Genomic DNA, 27,707 nt, shown 5'->3' with positions numbered 1-27,707 from the left:
ACTACTACTACTACTACTACTACTACTGCTGGTGGTGGTGCTGTTGCTACTACTATTACTACTACTATTACTACGAGAGAGAGAGAGAGAGAGAGAGAGAGAGAGAGAGAGAGAGAGAGAGAGAGAGAGAGAGAGAGAGAGAGAGAGAGAGAGAGAGAGAGAGAAACTGTTGTCACTTATCACACTGATTTCCCGTCTCTTATCCCTCAGAGGGAGGAGGAGAGTTGCCTGCAGGATGGAATTTTGGGGGGTTTGAAGAGGGTGAGGTAAAAGGCGGGGGAGTGCAGGACACGAGAAGGGGGGAAAGGGAGGTGAAGAGAGGATGATACTGTTGAGTACAAAACAATTAGTCATTTCTGGCTGTGACTCAGATGTATCCAGTCAGTTAGTGTGTGTGTCCAGTCAGTCAGTCAGTCAGTCAGTCGAGCAGTCAGCTGGTAAGTCATCTGTATTACTTGTGCGTTTGTTAGTTTGTTAATCTATAAGTCATATATATTATTAATGTGTCTGTGAGTTAGTGAGTGAATGAGTGAGTGAGTAAATTAGTAAGTCATTGTAAGTCAGTTGGTCAGTTTTAGTTAGTCAGTCAGTCAGTCAGTCAAATCTGTCTTATTTTTCTTATTTTTAAATAAGCATATAATATTACTTGTGTATTTAAGAGAGAGAGAGAGAGAGAGAGAGAGAGAGAGAGAGAGAGAGAGAGAGAGAGAGAGAGAGAGAGAGAGAGAGAGAGAGAGAGAGAGAGAGAGAGAGAGAGAGAGAATGTCCCATAGAAGCAAAAAATAGTTGCATGGCAAGACTTTATTCTAAAAAAAACTAAAAAAAACAAATAAAATAATAAATAAAAAAAAAAGTAAGTTGAAAGAGTGCAGTAAGGCATCCAGACAATGTCTTCTGCCATACAGCACATGGCAGAGTGCATATCATTACCAAATGTACCAGTAAGATCACAAAGAACTATAAATTTTGCACTCGCCCAACTGATGCATTGGTCATGTGCCAAGTTAGCCGTTATAAGCAAAATAAAAGATGGAATAGTTTTTGGGTCAGATGGCACACTGGTGGCTCAAATCATGAGAAGGAAATACAGAAGCAGCCAGAAAGTTCCAGAGTTTACCAGAAAAAGGGATGAATGATTGAGAATACTGGTTAGGTCTTGTATTAGAGAGGTGGACAGAATAGGGGTGAAAGTAGAAAGTCCTGTGCAATGAGGCCAGAGGAGGAGAGGAGGCATGCAGTTAGCAAGATCAGAGAACATTATTGTGAAAGTAGCAGTAGAAGACAGCAAGAGATGCAACATTGTGATGACAAGAGAGAGGCTGAAGACTCAGTTACAGGAGTTGTTGAGATGAAAGAGAGAAACAGGCTGAAGACTCAGCTACAGGAGTTGTTGAGATGAAAGAGAGAAAGAGGCTGAAGACACTCAGTTAGAAGAGAGAAGTTGTTGAGAGGAGAGAGAGAGAGAGAGAGAGAGAGAGAGAGAGAGAGAGAGAGAGAGAGAGAGAGAGAGAGAGAGAGAGAGAGAGAGAGAGAGAGAGAGAGAGAGAGAGAGAGAGAGAGAGAGAGAGAGAGAGAGAGAGAGAGAGAGAGAGAGGCTGAAGACAGTCAGAGGAGAGGAACTGATGAGGCAAAATGCTTTTTAAAGATACAACTTACTAAATACAGCTAGTCAAATGCAGTAAAGTCTTCCTCTAACACAACAACATAACATTAAGTGAAATATCATGTTACAAGGACTCTCCCTTTCTGCACCCCTAACCAAAGTCCCTTTTTTATGCTCAATGTGTTAAAATATTGACACAAAACATAAAATGACCAGTGATGACTTAACAGGCTGCAGTGGAAGTTATTGGTATTTTCAAGGGTGTTTTCATGATTCCAGAGGTAGTTTAACATGCTGTAGTGGAAGTTATTGGGATTTTCAAGGGTGTTTTCATGATTCCAGTGGTAGTTTAACAGGCTGTAATGGAAGTTATTGGGGTTTTCAAGGGTGTTTTCATGATTCCAGTGATAGTTTAACATACTGTAGTGGAAGTTATTGAGGTTTTCAAGGGTATTTTTCATGATTCCAGTGGTAGTTTAGCAGGCTGTAGTGGAACTTGTTGGGGTTTTCAAGGGTGTTTTCATGATTCTACTGGTAGTTTAATAGGCTGTAGTGGAAGTTGTTGGGGTTTTCAAGGGTGTTTTCATGATTCTCTAACTAACCAATGAACAAGCTAATCAACAAGGTACTTCACAAACATAAAGCGTGAAAAAAAAAATTAAATTATCAATTAATAAATTAAATAAATAAATAAAATACAATAAAGACTTCACATCAGTCCTCCATTAGCATACCACAATAATTTAACTGAGAGAGAGAGAGAGAGAGAGAGAGAGAGAGAGAGAGAGAGAGAGAGAGAGAGAGAGAGAGAGAGAGAGAGAGAGAGAGAGAGAGAGAGAGAGAGAGAGAGAGAGAGAGAGAGAGAGAGAGAGAGAGAGAGATTACAGAACTGGAATCCCCCTTATCTCTTCTTTCTTTCCTGTGTGTGTGTGTGTGTGTGTGTGTGTGTGTGTGTGTGTGTGTGTGTGTGTGTGTGTGTGTGTGTGTGTGTGTGTGTGTGTGTGTGTGTGTGTGTTTGTTGCAAGAGTTAAGAAATATATAATCTTGTTAGTTTACATATATCTTCTGCACACACACACACACACACACACACACATCTTTTTCTATCCATCTAGCAAAGAACTAACAACAATGCAGTAACAATGATAATAATAACAATAATGATGATAATAATAATAATAATAATAATAATAATAATAATAATAATAATAATAATAATAATAATAATAATAATAATAATGATAATAATAAGAAGAAGAAGAAGAAAAGAATGAAGAAATAATAACTAACAGTCTCTCTCTCTCTCTCTCTCTCTCTCTCTCTCTCTCTCTCTCTAAAATAAATAAAATATATAAGTAAATATAAAAACACTCTCAAGAACCCCAATAACTTCCATTAAGAACCTTTTAAACTAATACAAAAACCATGAGATTGGACAGATATAGCCAGAAAAGGTGCAGGAGGCAAGGAGTGCACACCAACTGAAAGAAACATTAGCTAGATAAAGATGGATGAGGTGCTGGAGGCAAGGAGTGCACACCAAATGAAGGACAGACTGTGCAGGAATATACAGAGAGAGAGAGGACTTCACTTGTGTACTTGAGGCACTATATATACTACACCTTGATAAATAAAATATATAAAAATGGAAAAGGATTATTGTTATTATTGTTATTGTTATTATTATCATTATTATTATTATTATTATTATTATTATTATTATTATTATTATTATTTTTAAGAGAGGCACAGGCAAAGGGTAATAAAAAAAGGAAAAAAAGAAAAAAAGGTCCACCAAGATGCCAGTTCTCAAAGAAAAAGCCAAATGAATTACCCAGAATTGGAGGATAGGTGTCTTAAAACCTACCTCTTGAAAAAAAGTTCAAGTCATAGGAAGGAGAAAATACAGAAGCAGGCAGGGAATGTCAGAGTTTATCAGGAAAAGGGATGAAAGATTAGGAATACTGGTTAACTCTTGCATTAGAGAGGTGGACAGAACAGGGGTAAGAGAAAGGAGAAAATCTTAAGCAACAAGGCCATGGGAGGAGGGGAAGCATGCAGTTAACAAGAACAGAAAACCAGTTAGTGTGAAAGTAGTGGCAGAAGATAACAAGAGATGCAACACTATGGTAATGTGAGAGAGAGAGAGAGAGAGAGAGAGAGAGAGAGAGAGAGAGAGAGAGAGAGAGAGAGAGAGAGAGAGAGAGAGAGAGAGAGAGAGAGAGAGAGAGAGAGAGAGAGACTGAACAGTCGGTTAAGGGGGGGGGGGAGAGAGAGAGAGAGAGAGAGAGAGAGAGAGAGAGAGAGAGAGAGAGAGAGAGAGAGAGAGAGAGAGAGAGAGAGAGAGAGAGAGAGAGAGAGAGAGAGAGAGAGAGAGAGAGAGAGAGAGAGAGAGAGAGAGAGAGAGAGACTGAAAACAGTCGGTTAGAGGGAGGGAGGGAGGGAGGGAGGGAGGGAGGGAGGGAGGGAGGGAGAGAGAGAGAGAGAGAGAGAGAGAGAGAGAGAGAGAGAGAGAGAGAGAGAGAGAGAGAGAGAGAGAGAGAGAGAGAGAGAGAGAGAGAGAGAGAGAGAGAAAGTTGATAAGACAGAAATAGAAGGGGGGTGTAAGAAAAACTGGTGGAGATGACTCAAAACACCTAACTTCACAGAAGCTGTTTTGGCTAAAGGTGAGATGTGAAGTTTCCAGTTTAGATTATTTATAAAGGACAGAACAAGGATGTTCAGTGTAGAAGAGGGGAACAGTTGAGTGTCACTGAAGAAGAGAGAATAGCTATGTGGAAAGTGTTGAGTCAATAGATGGGATAGATTGAGGAATTGAAATTTTGAGGCATTGAACATTACTAAGTTTGCTCTGCTCTTTGCTAAAATGGTTATAGAAAGATGTGTGTGTGTGTGTGTGTGTGTGTGTGTGTGTGTGTGTGTGTGTGTGTGTGTGTGTGTGTGTGTGTGTGTGTGAGAGAGAGAGAGAGAGAGAGAGAGAGAGAGAGAGAGAGAGAGAGAGAGAGAGAGAGAGAGAGAGAGAGAGAGAGAGAGAGAGAGAGAGAGAGAGAGAGAGAGAGATATTAGATATCAAAACAGGATGCACACGTCTTCACTCCTGTAAAAAACACACACTACACACATGCAGAGAGAGAGAGAGAGAGAGAGAGAGAGAGAGAGAGAGAGAGAGAGAGAGAGAGAGAGAGAGAGAGAGAGAGAGAGAGAGAGAGAGAGAGAGAGAGAGAGAGAGAGAGAGAGAGAGAGAGAGACTCCCACAACAAAAAAAGCAACAACCAAACCAAGCTAAGTGACGCAGCGCACTGAAGGAACACTTGAAAACATGCGGCAGATTTACTCAGGGAAACAGGGAAAGTTACTCACTCCAAATCTTGCAGGGGATGGGTGAGCAGGGCAAAGCAGGGCAGGGCAGGGCAAGGGAGATGAGAGGCAGTGACCCAAATGACCTGTAAAACAAAAAAGAGAGGGAAGGAGGGAGTTGGTTTCGTATTATTATCATCATCATCATCATCATCATCATCATCATCATCATCATCATCATTATCATTACCATTACTGTTGCACTGTAGGTGTCTTATGTTATGTATATCAGAAGTGAAACGAATGTCAGTTTGAATGAATGTGCAGTCCAAGAACACCAACAATCATCATCACCACCATCATCATTATTTTCCCATCAACACAGTACAAAGAGACATTCACCACCACCACTACCACCACCACCACCACCAATCTCTCCCCTCACCACCAAAAAAAATAAATAAATAAATAAATAAAAACACTAATTCTCTCTCTCTCTCTCTCTCTCTCTCTCTCTCTCTCTCTCTCTCTCTCTCTCTCTCTCTCTCTTTCTCTCTCTGGGCAGGCCTCATCATCAGCATGGCACGAGACACCCGAAAGACAAATATCGGGCTGGGCATTGTGGCTGCTGTCTTCATCTTCACTATTATTATTTTGTGTATTGTGCCCAAGGAGGGTGGTCAGAGGTACAGCATACCAGTAAGTAGCAGCAGTTCTATCCACTCCTACATTTATGATACCACCCTGCACTTTTCCACATCTTTTCATGGACATCCAGGAATTAAACATCTTCAAGAATTAAACAGCTCACACAGGGAAACCACAGAACACCTGACTTCTGTTCTCTCTAAACCCATATTCTAAAATGCTTTGTTCTCTCACCATCACTGTTTTTAAAGACCACCCTGTATTGTGAAATGTTTTGCTTTCTCACCACCACTGTTTTCAAAGACCACTCTGTATTGTGAAATCTTTTGCTCTCTCACCACTGTTTTCAAAGACCACCCTACGAGTATATTGTGAAATGTTTTGCTCTCTCACCACCGCTGTTTTCAAAGACCACTCTGTATTGTGAAATGTTTTGCTCTCTCACCACTGTTTTCAAAGACCACCCTATATTGTGAAATATTTTGCTCTCTCACCACTGTTTTCAAAGACCACCCTGTATTGTGAAATGTTTTCCTCTCTCATCACCTCTGTTTTCAAAGATCACCCTGAAAACAGAGAGGTTGAAGACAGTCAGAATTTGCACCTTCCTTTTCTTCTTGACCTTTTCTCAATGCTTCAGCTCCTCAGTTACACCTATTATTTTATTTGTATCACAACTAACATTTACTCATAAGATTCCAGATTATGAGCACTATATTCTGTTTTCTTACAATTCAGAATAAGCTTTGGTAGTAATACAATGTTAATTTGCCTCACATTTCAAAACAAGTCGTGAATATGAAGAGCAATTAGCGAGAGAGAGAGAGAGAGAGAGAGAGAGAGAGAGAGAGAGAGAGAGAGAGAGAGAGAGAGAGAGAGAGAGAGAGAGAGAGAGAGAGAGAGAGAGAGAGAGAGAGAGAGAGAGAGAGAGAGAGAGAGAGAGAGAGAGAGAGAGAGAGCATCAGTCTAGCAGTGTTCCTTGTGTCCCTGTGTCCCTGTGTCCTCACCTGCCTAAATTGCTGCCATAAATTTGATGACACAGTACAGTACACAGCCCAAATGATATAAGTGTGTGCTATCATCACTACTACTACTACTACTACTTCTGCATACTGCTATCATTTCTAAATACCACTCTCACAGGAACAGAGTGCAAGAGGTCGTGATCACGAAGGTATTACTAATACCACCAGCACCTCCACATCCACCACCACCAGCTCTACCACCAGCACTTCTGCCAGCACTCCCACCACCGCCACCACCAGCTCCACTGCCAGCGCTCCCACCTCCACCACCAGCACTCCCACCACTGCCACCACCAGCGCTCCCACCACTGCCACCACCAGCACTCCCACCACTGCCACCACCAGCACTCCCACCACTGCCACCACCAGCACCGCCAGCAGCACTTCCACCACCGCCACCACCAGCTCCACTGACAGCACTCTCACCAATGGCACCACCAGCTCCACCGCCAGCTCCAACACCACTGATCTTTCTTCAGAAACTTCACCTACCACTATTATTGAGGATTCTACCACTCCTTATCCTTCTTCTCCTCCAGAAACTAAACCTACCAGTGAAACTACTAACACTACTGAGGAAACTACCACAAAGAATAGCACTGACACCACCATCACCACCACCACCACTCCATCAAAAATTACACCTACTGAAACTACTAACATTTCTGAGAAAACCATCACAGAGAATGATAATGACATCACCACCACCACAGACCTGCCACATATGAATAATAAGTGTGAATTACCAGCCTGTGTGAGTCTGGCGAGTGACATAAGGGTGATGATGGACAGTGCTGGGAATGTCAGTGCTTGTGAGGTGAGTGACATGACTACCTGACTGACTGACCATTGTGAGGGGAATGACATGACTGACTGACATGACTGATAACTTTCCATTTCTGTGTAAGAGGGCTACCAACAAAGGACAAAAAAAAAAAATAAATAAATAAATAAATAAATAAATAAATAAATAAATAAAATATATATATATATATATATATATATATATATATATATATATATATATATATATATATATATATATATATATATATATATATATATATATATATAAACAGAAAAAAAAAAGCCCACTAAAGGTGCCAGCCCTTAAAGAGTAGAACCAAAATGGTTATCCAGAATTAGAGAAGTTTTAAAGCCTCCTTCTTGAAGGAGCTTAAGTCACAGGCAGTAAGTTTACAAGTTTACCAATGAAAAGGATAAAGGAATGGGAATACAGGTTAATTCTTGCATTAGGGAGATGGAAAGAACAGGAGTGAGAGAAAGTAGAAAGTCTTGTGCAATGAGGCCACGGGAGGAGGGGAGCCATGCAGTTTGCAAGATCAGAAGAGCAATTAGCATGAAAGTAATGGTAGAAGATAACAAGAGATATAACAATGCAGTGAAGAGAGAGAGAGAGAGAGAGAGAGAGAGAGAGAGAGAGAGAGAGAGAGAGAGAGAGAGAGAGAGAGAGAGAGAGAGAGAGAGAGAGAGAGAGAGAGAGAGAGAGAGAGAGAGAGAGAGAGAGAGAGGCTGAAGACAGTCAGTTAGAGGAGAACTGATGAGGGGGAAGAGGGAGAAGCTGAAGACAGTCAGAGGGGAGGAATTGTTGTGGGTGAAGAGAGAGAGGCTGAAGAAAGTCAGTTAGAGGAAAGTTGATGAGGAGGAAGAGGGAGAGGCTGAAGACAGTCATAGGGAAGGAACTGTTGAGGGTGAAGAGAGAGAGGTTGAAGACAATCAGTTAGAGGAGAGGAGTTGATGAGATGAAATAGTTAACTCTTGCATTAGGGAGGTGGAGAATAAGCTGTAAATAGCACATGTGTCTAATCTGTAACTATACGTATGCAGGATTTCTACCAATATGCATGTGGAGGCGTGATGAACAAGCCATACATCATGCCAATGAACCGTGGCGCCATGGCAAGGAAGATAATCAAAGGTGTGTCCCCCTTTCCATCAGAGGCTGACAGGGCTGGGAGTGTAAATGGCATGTGTGTGTGTGTGTGTGTGTGTGTGTGTGTGTGTGTGTGTGTGTGTGTGTGTGTGTGTGTGTGTGTGTGTGTGTGTGTGTGTGTGTGTGTGTGTGTGTTGCTTTGTTTGGGCCACCCCATGTAGGGAGGTTTAATAAATTAGACAAATTTATGGATAAGGATGACAGGTGAAAATAGGCCAGCATGTTTCTGATAGTTTCTTGCACTAACCCTTGCACTAACCTTATTCACACATCTACCACTATATTTGAGAATCAATTTCTGCCCATATTTTATAAGAACACAAGAACATAAGGGGTGGTGCAGGAAGCCATCAGGCCTACATATGGCAGCCCCTGCACACATGCCTACTTATTTCCACCTGTAGTCCCCATCAATAATTAAGTCCAAACTTTCAAAGTTCCCTAGTGATTCAGCATTAATGACCCAATTAATTTTGACATGTATTACTTTTTGCAAGGTCTGCATCAACATTTTCATTGCAATATGCAACACAACACAGGGTTAAAAGCACTAGAGATTCATCAAAAGCACTTACAAAAAAGGAGGTAGAAACTAAACAAAATATTGGATCAGTTTGTATGTACACAGTATAACATTCAGAAGTGGCTGTAGAGGGAAATGAAATGTCAGACTAATGCCTCTATTCAGAAACACTTTGCTGTCTCTCACCATGACTTTTCAAAGGCCACAGAGATAATTAGCTAGGCTCTTGAGACTTTCTCCTGTTAATAATGTAGAGGTCTTGTTACTCTGACACTAGAACTATAAAAACACTCTTAAAAAAACCACATAACTTCAACAAGATCTTTTTGAATATAGTGGAGTTGTGAACCAAAGTGTTTCAGGAGAGTTCTAATTTGTGGTGACAGAACCAGGTGCCAAAAAAGCAGTGATAGGATTCATGTTTTTAGTTCAGGCATGTTTTATTTATGCTTTTGTGCTTATCACTAGTGTTATACATCTTTTACTTGTTAATACGGAAAATATAGGTAAAAATGTTATGCTTATATACACTAACTATTACACTTATCCTTATTTTACCAGATCATTTTAATAATTCTTTTATGTTACATTAATTGCAGCTGTGGTCAATAAAATAATATAAAATAACATAGATAATTTGTGTGTGTGTGTGTGTTTCAGCCACACACACACACACACACACACACACACACACACACACACACACACACACACACACACACACCACACACACACACACACATGCTTGGCTCACAACCAGAAAGGCCTGGGTTCGAATCCTGGGTGCAGCAAGGCAAATGGGTGAGCCTCTTAATGTTTCACCTTAATATTTTTCTTAATGCTATTCACCTAGCAGCAAGTAGATACAGGATGTTAACTCGAGGGGTTGTGACCTCGCTGTTCCAGTGTGTGGTGTGTAAGTGGTCTCAGTCCTACCCAAAGATCAGTCACTATGAGCTCTGAGCTCTTTCCATAAGGTAAGGCTGGCTGGGTGACCAGCAGACAACCATAGGTGAATCACACACACATGCATGCACACACACACACACACACACACACACACACACACACACACACACAGTAAGAGGAACTAACTAAAGGAAAAATTAGACATGTGTAGATATGGGGGCAGGACCATCCAAGTGTAGCTCAGGCCCTGTAAATTACAACTGGGTGTATATATATATATATAGAGAGAGAGAGAGAGAGAGAGAGAGAGAGAGAGAGAGAGAGAGAGAGAGAGAGAGAGAGAGAGAGAGAGAGAGAGAGAGAGAGAGAGAGAGAGAGAGAGAGAGAGAGAGAGAGAGAGAGAGAGAGTTTTCATCTCACTGGTGCTAATCTAACTTATCTTCTGTAGTACATCAATTGCAGCTGTCGTGATCAATAAAACAAAACAAAAATATAAAATAAATAAATAAAATAAAATAATCAATAAATAAAACCTAAAAATGTGCTACTACAATTGGCAGATGAGCTGGGCAGACAGAACAGCAGTGACACCAACAGTGCTGGAGGCAAAATGAAGGCTTTTTATGACAGCTGCCTCAGTTCAGGGAGTCAGGATACCAGGAAGAGCTGGGCAGAACTTATCAAGAACATGTTTGACATCTATCAGTTCATTGACTCAGCGATGAATGACACTGACTTCAACTTTGACTTGAATGAAGCTTTGGGCTACATGATGAAAAGAGGCTTGTGAGTTAAATATGAATGAATGTGTGATACTTTCCGCTGGACTTCTTCTCTTGTTGTTTATTTATGCTTTCTTGGTTCATCGTTCTTTGCTCTCTCTCTCTCTCTCTCTCTCTCTCTCTCTCTCTCTCTCTCTCTCTCTCTCTCTCTCTCCCCAATAACAGTACTCTTCAACGTGGATCTCTGTCACTAAATTCACTTCTCCTAATCTTTATCTTCAAGTTTTATTCCTTCCTTGGTTCATCATTCTTTGGTCTCACTCATCTCTCTCTCTCTTTTTCTCTTTCTCCTCCCCAGCACACCATTCTTTGACATAGAGCTTGAGGTCGATCCTGATGGGAAAGAGAACTTCATGATAAGCCTACATCCCACTATCCCTGGTTCACCCTTCAGTAACAACCTGGCCAGGAAGGTTTGCCTTGAGGAACATCACAGCAATCTCACAGCCCTAGGCAATACTTCCTATAATGTCGCTGAAGCATATGACAATTTTACAAACTGTGTGGTGAGTGTGCTTTGAGAGTCCCAGTGTGTGTGTGTGTGTGTGTGTGTGTGTGTGTGTGTGTGTGTGTGTGTGTGTGTGTGTGTGTGTGTGTGTGTGTGTGTGTTTCATTTAAGAAGCTCTCAGTAAAACTGTGAGCCATCCATGTGACCTGCTAATTGCATTCTCTCAATATCATCCTGATACTCCATCAGGTTCTGGGACCTTTCTAATATCTAGTCCCTCACATTGTTTCTGCACATCTTCAGTCACTTGAATTTTCCCTAGACCTGTTTCTTTGTTCATCTCACTCTGCCCCACAAATGTCCTCTCTTTCATGAACACTGACTGAAAGCTCTTATTCATTATCTCTGCCATTTTAGCCGGATCCTCACACATTTGACTGTTCACCTTAAATCTATTTATGCCTTCTCTACTTTTTCATTTTGCTATTCACAAATCTGCATATATTTGGTTCTTCCTTACATTTGTTCATAAAATCCTTCTCATAACTTGTCCTCTTTTTCTCTAATAATCCTTACACACTCATTTCTTATAGGTTGCCACATCTCCTGTGTTCTTTTTCTCCTCCATCTATTCCATGCCTTCTCTCTCCTCTCCCTCGCTACTTTGCATCTTCCATTATACCAGTCTTTGTTATATTTTCTCTTTATATTTACTTTTGGTGCACATCTCACTCCCTCCTCTGATGAATGCTTCCCACTCCTTTTGCACACCTTCTGTTGTAATAAAGGTGCTCCACTCTGTCTGATCAAAGCATCTCATTAGTTCAAAATTAGCCTTGCCATAGTTAAATCTTTCATTCCCATAATCTTCCCATCTACTTTCCTATTCCTTTCCTTTTATATGAAACCTTATCATCACATGGTCATTTTTTTTCCTGCTGGACAATCATAGTTCATGTCTTCAACAATATCCGTTTCTCTTGATAATACCAAACTGCATCTTGGTGGCTCCTCTCCTCCTCTGTAACCAGTGTCTTCCTCAACCCACTATATTATATTATTCATTGCTATTTTCAGAACTTAATCTCTTCATGAACCTTCTCTTCCTCTTGTATTCCACTCCTAATGTATCTCTTTACAATTAAAATCTCCTATTACAATAATTTTATAATTTTCTTTAGTGTGTGCATGTGTGTGTGTGTGTGTGTGTGTGTGTGTGTGTGTGTGTGTGTGTGTGTGTGTGTTTCAGTACTGACCTTGACCCAAATTCTGATATACTTTGCTCTTTCACCATCACTTTTTTCAAAAGCTACAAAGAAATGATTAGCTGGGTTCTCAAGAATGTTTCTCCTGTTAATAATGTAGTAGTCTTGTTAATCTGTCATTCAAATCATAAAAACACTCTTGAAAACCCATGTCACTTCAACATGACTATTTTCAAAGGCCACATAGATGATTACCTGGGTTCTTAAAAGTATTTCATCTGTTAAAAATTTCAGTGTAATTTCAACACAACCATTTTCAAAGGCTACAGTGATGATCAGCTGGATTTTCAAGAGTGTTTCTTCTGTTAATGATGTAGAAATTTTGTTAATCTGTAATAGAACCATAAAAACATCCTTAAAAACCTATGTCACACCAACTAGAGCCTTTTGAATGTAGTGAACATATGACACATAAGTGTTTCAGAATATGGCCTTATCAGCTGTCAATGTGATTTCTCTATGTTTGCAGGGGACTGGGAAAGGACTGGAGGCAAGACTGGTCAGAATGAAGGATGCTGTGGTTCAGTTTGAACTCACAAAATCAGAGGAATTGTTGGAAAAGACTTTAGCCATGACAAAGAATTTTTTGACAGAACTTTCTGAAGTGAGTACTAAAGAAATGTTGGGTCATTTAAGAGTGGTGTAGTCAAAATCCTTTGCTTCAGTAATCAGGTTAAGAGTAACAGTAGCAGAGTCAGGCTTGATAAACTTAGATTTAGTAAGAGACAGGGTCTAAGCTAAAGCTCATTTGTCCTATCTCCATATCTGCAGTTATCCAATTTCTCTTTAAATTTGCTCACACTAGCAGCTATAACCATCTCCTCATTTAGACTATTCCAGAGATCAGTGCTTTGGCATGGGAAACTATATTTCTTGGTGTGTGTGTGTGTGTGTGTGTGTGTGTGTGTGTGTGTGTGTGTGTGTGTGTGTGTGTGTGTGTGTGTGTGTGTGTGTGTGTGAATTAGTTTCCATATTGGAGGCATAATAATACAAGAGAACAGATGTATTGGGTCATGAAGTAGCTATATAAAATTAAACAGGGTACTGATGAAAGGGTTTGAAGAACACCGCTCCATGCCCCTTGAAGACAGTACAGGATTCCTCAGTTTATGAGTCTCAACTTCCTCTGTTTTGTGGTTATGATGCTGGCAGTACTTGTCCCTCTACATTCTCCTTTGCTGACTTCTTTTTGTTACTGATTTATTTCATTATTTTTTACTTACTGTATGTCCTCCATGTGTATTTTTATGGGTACACTAGTTATGTTTTCATGTTCTAGATTATGACTTACAGTACTATAGCATTAGCACTGGTGAGTGACATACTGTAGGTACTTAATGAGTCTCGTTCTGACCTACCCCAAGGATTGGTTTACGACATGGCATAGGATCAGAATTTCATCATAACTTGAGGACCCCCCCTGTAGTGTGAGTGGTAACTTTCATCACCTTCTCTCTTCCTTCTCCACAGCACCAGCCACCTGTACCAGACCTCATCATGAATCTTGCCAACAATGACTATGATAGTATAAAATATGTTGATGAACTTCATATGTCGGTAAGGAAAGACATTTTTTTTAGATATTGTGATTCTGTCCACCTCCCTAATGCAAGAGTTAACCAGTATTCTCAATCATTTATTCCTTTTCTGGTAAACTCTGGAACTCCCTGCCTGCTTCTGTATTTCCTCCTTGCTGTGACTTGAACTCTTTCAAGAGGCAGGCTGTAAGACACTACAATAATCCTCCAATTTTGGATGATCCTTTTATACTTTTCTTTAGGGACTGGCACCTCAGTGGGCCTTTTTTTTTGTACTTTTTGTTGCCCTTGGCCAATTCCAATCTTACAAAAGAAAAGAAAAAACAAACTGTGGTTTATTAAGTAACTATAGTATGATAAGTAGAATAGTTTACTGAGATAAAATAGATAAATAAATAAATGAATAAATAATTATATTACATATTCTACAAGCTGTGGTTCATTTTTGTGGACTTATAGTTTTGACCTTTCTTTCACATTCATCCTAATGACAGATGCAATCCAGCTAATAGAAAATAAATAAATAAATAAATAAATAAATAAATAAATAAATAAATAAATAAATAAAAATCATCATTTACAATTCCTAATACAGTCCATTAAAGAAACTTTTAGGGATCTGTAGTATTAAATGTTTTTTTCTTTATAAATCAATCAGTCTATAAGTTAAAATTCATAACATTTACAAGCTGCAGTCTATTAAACACATTTTTATTTTCATATAACAGGGAGACTGGCCAAGAACAACAAAAAGAGGGGAAGAAAAATAGGCCTGCAATCATTCACATCCTTGCATCCAATGCTGAATTATCCTTTTTTATCTCTTTTTAGAGACTGGCACTCTTTTGGCTCCCCTGCCTTACTATTATTATTTTCTTCAGTGTACCTCTCACATAAAAATAAATAAATAAGTAAATTAATAAATAAAAGAGAAGAAAAGAAAAAAATTAATATAGCAGATCAATAAAAGTTTGTTTAATGGGGTGCAGCTTGTAAATATTATGAATTGTAGATTACAATGATTGACTGATTGATAAAGGAAAGAAAAGTAAATACTGTAGATCCCTAAAAGTTTGTTTAATGTTAGGAACTGTAAATTATTCCTCACATATTCCTTTTATTAAAAATAAATAAATAAAATAAATAAATGAAAAACCCTCCACTCTCCTCTCTTCCCTTCTGATGCCTTACAACACTCTCCCTTCTTGCAGATCATTGACTGGACGACAGTGCTGAGTGTGTTCCTCAATGCTGATAAGTCAGAAGTCAATACTAGGAGAATTGCAATATACAGCGAAAGAAGCATGAACAGTATTAATGAGATGCTGAATCATTATCATGATATGTGAGCATCTGTGCCTGTTCATGGTGTTCACTCACCACACGCATACTTCACTCTTAAACACTCTGATTCTGTTGTGGCATAGTGCTGTCTCACTACAGACACATTGCACTCTTACACACCTATCATCCCCATCCATAAAGCTGTCTAGTCTCCTTTTAAAGCTCCCTATTGACTCAGCACTTACAACATGATTACTGAGTATTCCACTCATCCATCACTGTAAGGAATGTTACAGAAAGCCAAGAGATCTACATGTTGCAGTCCCCGACATAATCATCCATGAAGGTGTCTAATCTTCTTTGACTTGGCATTTATAACTTGATTAATGAGTATTCCAGTCATCCACCACTGTATTTGATAACTTTTTTTTTTTTTTGTCTCTTACAAGAACACAAGAAAACATGATAAGCTGCAGGAAGTCATCAGGGTTACATGTGGCAGTCCCTGTCTGAAACATGTTTACCTGTTTTTCACCTATCGTCCTCATTCATAAATCTAATCTCTTAAAGCTCCCTTCTGACTCTGCACTAAGCTTCTTACTGACTTTACATGAAGGATCTTATTCTGAAACACCTCAGCAGTGCACATTCACTACTTTCAAAAGGCTCTAGTTGAAATTACATAGATGTTTATATGGTTCTAGTGGCAGATTGACAAGATTTCTATATTATTAATAGGACAAATACTCTTGAAAATCCAGCTAATCATCTCTGTGGCCTATGAAAATAGTGGAAGTGAAGTTATGTGGATTTTTAAGGATATTTATAGAATTCTAGTGGTACTCTGACAAGATTTCTATACTATTAACAGAAGAAACACTCTTGAGAACCCAGCTAATCATCTCTATGGCCTTTAAAAATAATTTTGTTGAGAGAACAAAGCTTTTCTGAATACAAACCAAATTAAGAAGTGAATATAAAATAACACCTGTGTTTCTTGGTTACTCATTCCTCACAACACTACTATTAACTTAATCCAACTTAATGAAACCTAACCCAGCTTAATCTAACATAACCTGGTTTAACCAAACTTAACCTAATCCAGGTCCAAGGCAGAACTGAACAACATATTGGTGTTGCTGTGGGCCGAGTGGATTTACACAGTTTTAGTGGAACCTGTCAGGGGGAGTGAACAAGAGTACTGTCTCAACACTGCCATTTCCCTGATGGAAGACACAGCCTCCTACCTCTACCTGCAGGCTGTGGATCCAGATGTCAAGGCTCGAAATGAACAGGTTAGGATGCTTTGTGCTGTGTTTTGCTGTCAGGATTGCAATGCACAGATTTGGACTAGGATGTTGTGCTTTATGCCTTATTTTGCTGTCAGGACTGCAATGTACAGATTAAGATATTATTTTATAACTTCTGTTATGATGATGCTACATAAATATCTTGAAGTGGTATAGGGGATATAATAAGAGAAATGTAAGCAAAATTCTAAGGATAAGTAATCAGGATAGAACAAGAAATAATGGGTTCAAGGTTGATAAAAATCAAATTTAAAAGGGAGATAAGAAGGAACTGGTTCTCAAATTGTGTAGTAGATAAATACAAAGAACTCAGTAACCAGACTGTTAGTGATGAGTCATTAGAAAACTTTAAAAGAAGATTAGACAGATTTCTTGGTGAGGATGATAGGTAGAAATAGATAGGCATGTTTCATACAGGAACTGCTATGTGTAGACTTGATGGCTACTAGCACCAACCCTTATTTTCCTAATTTCTTACATTCTCACCTGCAAGTGTCAATAATGTGTGTGAGTGTGGTGCTTTGTCTGGGCTGCCCTGTGTGTGATTACAGGACTGGTATATATATATATATATATATATATATATATATATATATATATATATATATATATATATATATATATATATATATATATATATATATATAGTCAGAATTATCATTCCAACAAGGTAATTTCATGGTGGTGGGTATCAAATTAGGTCTAACAATCCACCTTAACGAGTGGATGAACCAATAAGAATCAGGATTGAAGGATTCACACTCCCAGAACAATACCATTGTCAGCCTGTTTCATATGCAGTGATATCAGTTACACTTGAACATTGGTAGCAGTTACAATCCTGCTACCACTCAAAACAGTTCCACTCAAAGAGCAAGTTACACCACAGCTACCACACAGAGCAAACACTCCGCTCCTTCTCAGCCTATTACCACTCTTCGAACCCACAGACAATCCACTAGATGTCCCCAAACCCAAACACAACCCAGTATGGTCTGGCAAATCTACTCTAATGTATAATCTTTCCGGTGATGTGGTCACCTATACAGTTCTCAATCTGATCTGTTCCACCCATCTGTACTGTTTCTTGGGTACTGATAATTTGGTCAACTCATCATTCCCTTCATCATGATTGCTTGCATGTTCTATCCAGTGTTCATTCCCTCACTTTTGTTGCTGCTGCTGTCTGAAGTCTGACCATTGAAATACCAGTAAGAACTCCTCAAATTTTCTTCTTTTTTTAAAATACTGACTTACTTTATCCTAACATCCTTTGCTTGACAGCTTATATGTGAGGAACAGTTTGGAGGGGGGTTCCATAGATCTGAGTGCTGCAGATGCAATGAACTGGCCTCATGTGGTGTGGGGTATGAGTGGGGTAATGGGGTGACAGCTGTCCCTGGAGACACCACACAAGCAAGATGTCACAAGTTATGCTAAGTTATTTATGTTCACAAACAAGAATAGATTATTCATAAAAAAAATATATATATATAATTTTATGCTGAAATACAAGAATAGATAATATTTTGGGATGATTAACGAATGAAGAAAGAGAGGAGAGAGTGGTCTGGCAGAGGCGGCTACAGCACACCTGAAGGATTGTCACATGTACCAGTTAAGATTTGCCAGACCACTGCTGTCCCCAAACCCACACACAAACTAACCCCTGAAATGCTTCCAGATTGATAAGATTGCAGCAAACATCAAGCAGGAAGGACTGAGTGTACTAAGGGACTGGTCTTTACCAGAGCCCTTCCTAACGAAACTGGAAACCATGATGGAAAACGTGATTAAACTCGACAATGTAAAGAGAGAAATAGCCACCAAGAGCATGGAAGAGGTAAGATATCATTATTCTCATAATCAAACTGCCTGAGTCACTCATATCACTCATAATAGCAACTTGTGGCTTTTTTTGTTTATTCTGTCCACCTCACTGATACAAGAGTTAACCAGTGTTTTCACTCTTTCATCTTTGTCACTTATAAATTCAAGAATTCTCTGCTTGTTTATGTTTTTTCTCCTTTCATCACTGTTCTTTCCATCTCACTGATACAAGAGTTAACCAGTACCTTTACTCCTTCATCACTATTCTGTCCACTTCACTGATGCAAGAGTTAACCAGTACCCTCACTCCTCCATCCTTTTCACTGGTAATGTTTCACTTCTTTCTTCCTCTCTACAACCTCATTGTTTCAAAAAGAGCATCAAGACACCACAGAAACTAAAATGTCATGCATTCTAACTTAATGGCAATTTTCAGTTTCTAAAAAAACAGTGATTCCCATTCCATTCGGTTCTGACTTATGAAAGACAATCTGGAATCTTCACAAGACTGACAGCTTGCCATTTCAGTTTTTAAAAGCTGACAGATTACCATTCCAGTCTCTCAATACCTTACTGAGGTTCCCATCAACAGGTCAGCCTGACTGGTGACTTCCTACACAACACCCTGCTGCTCGTCGAACATCAAAGCACTCTCATGAAGAATAAGTTAGATGCAGGCACAGCTAAAATGTATGTAACCTAACCTAAGTTAACCAAATAAAGTTGTGTAACCTAATGTAACTTAGCTGAACCTAACTTAACCAAAAGTAAAGTTGTGTAACCTAACCTGCCTTAACCTAACCCAACTTAATAATCTAATCTAATCTAATCTAACCAATCATAGTGTAACCTAACCTACCTTAACCTAATCTAGCTTAACCTAACAAAACAAAGTAGTGTAACCTAGCCTGCCTTAACCTAACTTAACCCAACATAACCTCACTTAAGTTAGGTTAGATTGACAGGGGCAGGGTGGGGTGTTAAGATGGCTCAGGTGTGTGGGTAGAATGGATGAAGGATGGTTGATGGGATGTGATGGAGTGTTAGGATGGCTGAGGTGTGGAGAGGATGGATGAAGGACGGCTGATGTGGGTGTGTGGGGAGGATAAATGAAGGCCTCTTAAAATGGCTTAGATTGCTTGGGTGTGGATAGATGGATGGATGAATAGTGTGTGAGCATGATGGATGGATGAATTCTTATCACTACAGTTTAATTTCTTCCTCAGGTGGAGGGTGTTTGCACGTCCATATGACCCATTTGGTATCTACAACTACAGACTGAACAATATAAGTATGTGTGGCAACAATGCGATAGTCTTACAGTGTACACCTTTGCTTGCTTCACTTGTATATGTCAGGTCTCTTTCTTCTTCTCCTTTGCCCATGTCCCTAGAGTAAGGAGTTGGCACCATGTATGAGTCTCCTCCAGTTGTTTCTGTCCCTTGCAACTTCCTACTGCTTCTTCTTTGGCCATTTCCTTAGAGTGAGGAGTTGGCACCTTGTACAAGTCTCCTCCAGTTGTTTCTTTCCCTTGCACCTTCCTCTGTGACTGCCATCCTTTGCAGTTTTATCACAATTCCATCCATTCATCTCACTCCCTGTCTTCCCCTCGATTTTATTCCCTGAACTGGTTTTCTCCAGACTTTTTTAATTAGTTTCTGGGTTTTCTCTCCTTACTACATGACCAAATCACCTAATTTCTAACCTTCTTATAATTTCTGCAATACATTCAATTCCTGTGCTCCTCCTTTCTTCATTTGGTAGATGTTCTCTGAGTGATACACCCCATTATCCACCTCACCATTCTCATTTCTGTTCTTTTCAACTTCCTCTTGTGTGTGTCATCATGCTTCTGTATTTCCTCCTGCCTTTAATTTGAACTGTGGCACAATGGAGGTTTTGAGACACTTCTCTCAAATTTTGGATAATTTTTATGGTTCTTGTGTGGTATCCTTATGTTATGTTTCTACGTTCTCATGCTACATTACGTTTCTAAGCTATGTTCTTCAGATATGTTCTTATATTATGTTCCCATGTTACACTATTCACTATATTACATAGCCATATGTTCCTATGTCCCATTCTTACTCTATATTATGTTTCCATGTTACATGCTCTCATTATGATACATATATGTCACCATGTCACGTTCTTACACTATATGATATTCCCATGTCCCATTCTTAGGCTATACTATATTCCTATGTTATGTGCTTATTTTATGATCCCATGTCACGTTCTTACACTATATTATATTCCCATTTTATACTCTTATATAATGCTTCCATGTCATATCTTTGTACCCTATCATGTTCCTGTATCACATTCTTATGCAATATTATGTTCCCATGTTCTCAAGCCACATTCTCCCTCCCACAGTGATCCCTTACGCCTCACAGGAACCCTTCCAGACACTCAGGGATGCTCCAGAGTACCTTCAATATGCCAGAATTGGTCATCAAATTAGTCATCTGATGTGGCATGGCTATGACACATCCGGTGAGTGGTTGTGACTGGCAGGGGTGGCTGACAGGGGTGATGACAGAGGGATAAAGGCTGGAAGAGGTGATGACTGGCACAGGCGATGATTGATAGACAGGGGTGATGACTGACTGGTGATGACTGGCTGGGATGATGAATAGGAAGGGTGATGACTGGCAGGAATGACAACTGGGAAGGGTAATGACTAACTGGTGATGACTGGCAAAGATGATGACTGGCAGGGATGATGACTGGTGATGACTGGCAGGGATGATGATTGACTGACTGGTCATGACTGGCAGGGATGATGATTGGGAAGGGTAATGACTGACTGGTGATGACTGGCAGGGATGATGATTGGGAAGGGTAATGACTGACTGGTGATGACTGGCAGGGATGATGATTGGGAAGGGTAATGACTGACTGGTGATGACTGGCAGGGATGATGATTGGGAAGGGTAGTGACTGACTGGTGATGACTGGCAGAGGTGATGACAGAGGGGTGAGTTAGTAAGTGAAGATAATATCCTCCAGTTTTGGATAATCTGCCTGGGTCTCTGTTTTAGGGATTGGTATCTCATTGGGCCTTACTCAAAATAAATCTCAATAAATCTCAACCCTCCCACAAAAAAAAATCAGAGAAAAATCAAAACTAGTAATGGCAGATTTATAAAAGTTTTCTTGCTCTTTTTTAATTTCAGGGATTGGCTTCCTACCAGGGGCAACCTCATTCACAGACATAAAATTGAGGTACAACCAACTCAAGACTGAATATATTGGTGCAAAAAGCTACAAAAACCCCAAAGGTCTCACAGCAAATTATGAAGTAAGTCACGCACAGCCATTAACAAAAGCTATGTGGCATTCTTCTCTCACTTCTACTTCTTCTTCTTTTCTTTTCTCCATTCCCCTAGAGTGAGGGGTTGGACCATGTACGAGTCTCCTCCAGCTGTTTGTGCCCCTTGCATCTTCCAATCCCACTACCTTCTCAAGAAGTCATGAGGCCTACATGTGGCAGTTGCTATACAAAACACACCTGCCTATTTCTACCTGTTATCACCACCCATAAATCTGTCTGATCTTCTTTCAAATCTTCCTAATAATCTAACTAACAAATCAGCACTAACAACTTGATTACTGAGTCTATTCCATTCATCCACCACTCTATTTGAGAGATCACTTCCTTCCTATCTCTTTTTTTTTTATATGTAACTTTTCAAGCTTGAACCCATACTTTCTTGTCCTGTCCCTCGTTAATGATACTGAGAATTTCCACTCATATCATCCTTATTATGTCCCCTATACCATTAAAAGACCTCTATCAGATGTCTCCTTCTTCTTCTCCATTGGCTGTTTTTCTAGAGTGAGGGGTTGGCATCATTTACAAGTCTTCTCTAGTTGTTTCTGTCTCTTACATCTTCCTTTATGACTCCCAGTCTTTGCAGTTCTAACATAATTCCATCCCTCCATCTCACTCTCTGACTTCTCCTTGATCTTCTTCAATTAGTTCCTCCTGAGGTTGGATAAACCTATGCATGATGATGTGTTAATCATTTTCCTTGTATTTTTGTTGTATTGTAAGGTTGCTGCAGCTGAGACTAATCTTGTCTTGGTAACAGATGACTAACTTGACAACAAATGAAATCTGGGCTGACGTGGGAGCAATAGACTTGGTATGGCAAGCTTACCTCAAAAGGAACGGTAAGTCATCTTCCAACATTCTCTCTCTCTCTCTCTCTCTCTCTCTGTCTCTCTCTGTCTCTCTCTCTCTCTCTCTCTCTCTCTCTCTCTCTCTCTCTCTCTCTCTTATACCTCAACCATCAGAATGATTAAATTGCAATGATGTGAATTTTTAATACCAAATTTATCTACCACCAAATAAATGAATTCTATATTGTCACTTGAGTTTGGACACCTGGGTCATGTCCACTTCCTTGTTTACAATAGACTGAATTCTTGGTGTTTTGTAACTCTTGCACCAGTGAGGTGGACAGAATAATGATGGAAGGAGAAAAAAAAAATGGACGGTAAAATGGATGAAAGACAAAAGGTGCTGGTTAACTACTGCATGAGTGAGGTGGACACAATAGTGGTGGAAGGAGGAAAAACAGAGAAAGGCTGAGAATTACAGAGGTCATCAGTGGAAGGGAGGAAGGAGTGAAGATATTAGTTAAGTATTGCATTGATGAGATGGATACAAAAAAAAATATTAGTCTATCTATTTATATATCTGCACAGCAACCCAACACATGATGACCCAGACAAAGCACCACACACACACACACACACACACACACACACACACACACACACACACACACACACACACACACACACACACACACACATCATTCATACTCTTGTGGGCCACCTTACTACATCATAGGAGCTTAGGCATAACACAGTTGACAATATACAGTAATAACAATTAAAATAAAAGTTGAAAGTAATCTCATGTTAATTTGCCTCACTGAACTACACACATAAACACATGCAATAACTTCTCTTTCTTCTCATTCTTTTCCACAACAGAGGTGAAACCAACAGCAGAGAATCTAGTTGAGAAGCAAGGTGAGTATTGCTGTGGTGGTAGTGGTGGTGGTAAAAGCAATAGTAGTAGTGAGTGATAATGATAGTGGTCATAATAGTGGTAAACGTAGTCCCAATAGTAGTGGGAGCGGTGGTGGTAGTGCTATACAGTAGTAGTAGTAGTGATAGTGATGGTGATGCTGGTAAAAGTAGTCATTAATAATACTAATGCCTACAGTTGTTGTTGTAGTAGTAGTAGTAGTAGTAGTAGCAATAGTAACAGTATAAGTAGCAAAAGTAACAATATCAGTAGCAATAGTAGTAGCAGTAGTAGCAACAGTAGCAATATTACTGTAGTTGGTGAAAATAGCAGTAACAACAGTAGCAGTAACAGTAGTAGCATAAGCAATAGCAGTAGTAGCATCACAACCCCCACACCTTCTCTGCCCTTAGTACAAAATATCCAAACCCGCCGCCGCCGTTCTGTTACGGACCCCCAGGACTTTGAAGAACAGACACTTCCATTCCTTGACATGACCCCTGCACAGCTGTATCATCTCTACTGGGCTCAGGTTTGTCTCTCTCTCTCTCTCTCTCTCTCTCTCTCTCTCTCTCTCTCTCTCTCTCTCTCTCTCTCTCTCTCTCTCTCTCTCTCTCTTATGAATGAGCAAGTGTTGTAAACTGGTGAGAACAAACTAAAGTGAATGGAGATACCTTAATTTTGGTAAGTGGTGATGTGGCTGAGTCCATCATGTCCTCTTTCCAGAGCTATTGCAGTGACAGCAGTGACCTGAACATGCTGGAGGTAACAGAGAGTAGAAAACCACCTGGGAGAGAAAGGTGAGAGCAGACAGTTAGTGCTAGTGTTCTGTCTCTCACACACACACACACACACACACACACACACACACACACACACACTCATACTGATTAAAAGCACAAGAACACAAGGGTTTGTGTAAGAAGCCATCAGGCCTACACGTGGCAGTTCTCGTATGAAAAGTGCCTACCTACTTCCACTGTCATCCTCATCCATAAATTTGTCACAAGAAGGGAAAGCAGTGATAGAATAAAGATAATACAGCATAAGAACACAAAAACACAAGAACACAAGGATTGGTGCAAGAAGCCATCAGGCTTACACATGGCAGTCCCTGTATGAAATGTGCCTACCTATTTTAAACCATACCTACAATCTTTTAAAGCTCCCTGATGACTCAGTACTAAAAACTCAACTACTGCATCTCTTTGAGAACCAGATTCTTAATGTATAATAGAACACCTTTCTCCTTTATGTTGTTGAGTTTCTCCTCTCTCTCTCTCTCTCTCTCTCTCTCTCTCTCTCTCTCTCTCTCTCTCTCTCTCTCTCTCTCTCTCTCTATCTATCTATCTATCTATCTATCTATCTCCTATTCATAAAATTGTTTCTCATTTGTCTTATTTTTTCTCTCCTCATTCTCTCTCCTATGTGATTAAAATGGCATGTTTCTCCTCTCCTCTTTCCTCCTCTAGAGCAAAAAGAACATTCTTCTCCTTTATTATATTTCCTCTCCCTTGTATGCCAATAAACTGATGCACTTCTCCTTTTTCTGTCTCTTTCACACCAATAAAGTGACAAATTTCTTCTTCTTCTTTGTCCTCCATAAAAATGTAAGAACATAAAAAAAAAAAACAAGGAGAGCTATAAGAAGCCAGTTCTACATATGGCAATCCCTGTATAAAACATACCCACCTATTTCCACCTACCATCTCCATCCATAAATCTGTCTAATCCTTTTTCAAAGCCCCCTAATGACTTAGTACAAACAACCTGATTACTGAGTCCATTCCATTCATCCACCACTCTATCTGAAAACCGATTCCTTCCTTACTCTTTCTTTAAATCTAACTTTTCTCTTCTATGCCCCTAAAAATTATAAATTTCTCCTCTCCTTCCTCAGGGTGAACTTTGTGACACAACACAGTGAAGAGTTCAAAAAGGCATTCAGCTGCACCCTAAACTGAACTGAAGAGCTGACTGGCCTGCCAACTACTGCTGTGACTGAATCCCTTGAAAATATTAGTTAGTCAAGAATTGGATATGTGAGTTGGTTAAGAATTAAGAGGACTTTTCAGGCCAGGGTGCCAACCACTGTTAAAACTGAATGCCTTGGAAATATTAGAGAGTTGGTGAAGAATTTAGGATTATTTTCTTATAACTGAATGTCTTGAAAATATTAGTTAGTCAAAAATGAAGAGGAATTTTTTCTTATAATTGAATGCCTTGAAAGAGTAGTTATTCAAAAATGAAGAGGACTTTTTTTGTTATAACTGAATGCCTTGAACAGATTAGTTAACAAAAATGAAGAGGATTTTTTGGGGTGAATGCCATATAACAGTGTGATCCCACAGTGGGTTTGTGGGTCACAAGTGGCTTGCCAGTTGATTTAGTACGGCCTGCAAGCACTCACCGATTGATTCTATGATATGAAAAAAAAATACTTACATTATATTCAGCTATGGTCAAGTGTGTAGAATAATAATGATTAGCTTGTTATGACATTGCTACTAGAATAACATCATGCCTGCAAGGCAAAAATCCTTCTCCATGGCACACATCATGAACACAGCCACTTCTTTGTACCAGAAATATTTTTATAAAGTCATACTAGTACTTTTGCATTCACTTTTGAACCCACCAATCTCAGTTTGTTTACATTAGGTTAGGGTGACTCAGGTTTCAGGTGTCTTATTTCACCGTTACTTTATGGGAGAATCACAATCAAGCTATTCCCAAGAAAGTCCTATGATTATTTTCAGAATACAGGGCATGTGTATTTATTTTGGTATGCAAAAACCAAGAACACTGGATCAGTGTTTCCAAACTGGGTTATTTATTGTAAATTGGGCTAGTTTCTGGAGTGCTGGGCTACTAAATATTGCAATGTAAGACATGCAACTTGTTGGGCTGCCAATGGTGGCCCTCACCTCTTAAGTTTAATGCCAAAGTGGCCAGCACTATTGGAGAAGTTGGACCACTTTGCCTTATGACACTGCTGAGTTTGTTAATAATTAAGAGGACTTTTGTGTCAAGCTGCCAACCACTGTTATAACTGAATGCCTTGAAAATACTAGACAGACAAGAATCAAGGATTTTTTGGACTAGGCTGCCAACCACTGTCATAACTGAATGCCTTGAAAATATTAGTTAGTAAGTTTGTGTTTGTTAAATGTTTGTGTTGTAAGAGAGGGCAGTGCCTTACTTGCTGCAGGATCATGCAGGACAACCACACTTCATGTTTGCCCTGTACAAGTGGATCACATCTTAATACTTTTGATATGCATATATTAATTTTCATAGAAATCATGAAATATTTTACTCTTGATACATCATTTTAAATCCAGAATATTTCAATCAAGGACTTTTCTTTCTTGTTCAATCTCTGTGTAATGGAAAAGTGTTTTTCTTTTTTTTTACATATTTTCAGAGCTTTTACTGACAAAAGCTGTTAAAATATTTGCAATTTTGTAAGATATTAGGGAATTTTCTTCAGTTTATCGGGTTCTGTGTAAAGACAAAGTATTTTCTTTTCTGTCATTATTTGTGTCTGTATGCTGTGTGCCTAACCTATCTTAACTTGAACTTAAGCTAATCTAACTATGTATTACTGCTATTATTTGTGTGTGTGTGTGTGTGTGTGTGTGTGTGTGTGTGTGTGTGTTGCTTTATCTTCGTTACTCCTTGTGGATATGCCAGTCTGGTTTATATATATATATATATATATATATATATATAAGTATAAACCAGGTTTTAGTTTGTGACCAGTCTTACAATGAAGAAAAAACAAATAATAATTACATCCCGATTGCATATGATAAAGAAATATTATGCAATGTGATTACTGTACTTTGTCATTTATGTCAAGTTCCTTAATTAAAGACAAAAATTAATTCTTGAAAAAAATTATGTCTTTTTTTGCTTTACCTCTTAATAAACAATTTAAAAATTTGGGTAACACAGCACTGTCTCTTGAAGGTAAATGTTTCTAAATTGTGTTAATTCCCTGCTTGTTTCTGTATTTTCTCCTTCTATCTCTCTTCTGTCCACCTCACTAGTGCTAGAGTTAACCAGTACCTTCACTCCTTTTTCCTTTCACTTGTAAACTCTTAAACTCTTTCTATGTATTTGTTTTTCTTCCTTTCATCTCTATTTTGTCCATCTCACTAATGTAAGAGGTAACCAGTCTCCTCACCTTCCATCCATTTCACTGATAAACTCTCTAACTCTACCTGTTTCTCTTT

At 39.2% G+C, this 27,707-nt stretch overlaps 2 protein-coding genes across 3 annotated transcripts in view; one reads left to right on the top strand and one right to left on the bottom strand.

Annotated features, from left to right (window-relative positions):
* The window catches only part of LOC135113669 (peroxisomal acyl-coenzyme A oxidase 3-like), a 49,109-nt gene that overhangs the window by 17,336 nt on the left and 4,066 nt on the right, over positions 1 to 27,707 (bottom strand). The window contains exons 1-2 of one of the 2 annotated variants that reach the window (XM_064029118.1): positions 24,141 to 24,265; positions 4,964 to 5,046 (exon numbers count right to left, since the gene is read on the bottom strand). The gene's annotated coding sequence lies outside the window, so the exon portion shown is untranslated. Of the gene's footprint in view, positions 1 to 4,963; positions 5,047 to 24,140; positions 24,266 to 27,707 lie in introns of those variants that run through there. The other variant, XM_064029119.1, reaches the window with a different exon arrangement.
* LOC135113667 (membrane metallo-endopeptidase-like 1) lies at positions 281 to 27,369 on the top strand. Its single transcript, XM_064029115.1, has 20 exons — positions 281 to 437; positions 5,466 to 5,599; positions 6,692 to 7,390; positions 8,422 to 8,512; positions 10,520 to 10,745; positions 11,040 to 11,247; positions 12,924 to 13,058; positions 13,925 to 14,011; positions 15,204 to 15,337; positions 16,382 to 16,571; positions 18,271 to 18,429; positions 19,009 to 19,106; positions 19,643 to 19,707; positions 20,796 to 20,915; positions 21,599 to 21,723; positions 22,517 to 22,598; positions 23,430 to 23,468; positions 23,880 to 23,998; positions 24,193 to 24,266; positions 25,367 to 27,369. The coding sequence occupies exons 1-20, from the start codon at positions 323 to 325 to the stop codon at positions 25,428 to 25,430; spliced, it is 2,964 nt and encodes a 987-aa protein (XP_063885185.1). The 5' UTR covers positions 281 to 322; the 3' UTR covers positions 25,431 to 27,369.

The sequence above is a fragment of the Scylla paramamosain genome, chromosome 26, assembly GCF_035594125.1.
Source record: "Scylla paramamosain isolate STU-SP2022 chromosome 26, ASM3559412v1, whole genome shotgun sequence".
NCBI lineage: Eukaryota > Metazoa > Arthropoda > Malacostraca > Decapoda > Portunidae > Scylla > Scylla paramamosain.
The sequence above is the reverse complement of the archived record's forward strand: the minus strand, read 5'-3'. Positions and strand labels throughout refer to the sequence as shown.

What these genes read in the sequence shown, in the direction of transcription:
- LOC135113667 (XM_064029115.1), top strand. Translation starts at nt 323, where the DNA reads ATGATACTGTTGAGTACAAAACAATTAGTCATTTCTGGCTGTGACTCA. An exon ending in GGAATGTCAGTGCTTGTGAG is followed by an intron (nt 7,391 to 8,421) that starts GTGAGTGACATG and finishes ATACGTATGCAG; the next exon opens with GATTTCTACCAATATGCATG. An exon ending in TTTTGACAGAACTTTCTGAA is followed by an intron (nt 13,059 to 13,924) that starts GTGAGTACTAAA and finishes CCTTCTCCACAG; the next exon opens with CACCAGCCACCTGTACCAGA.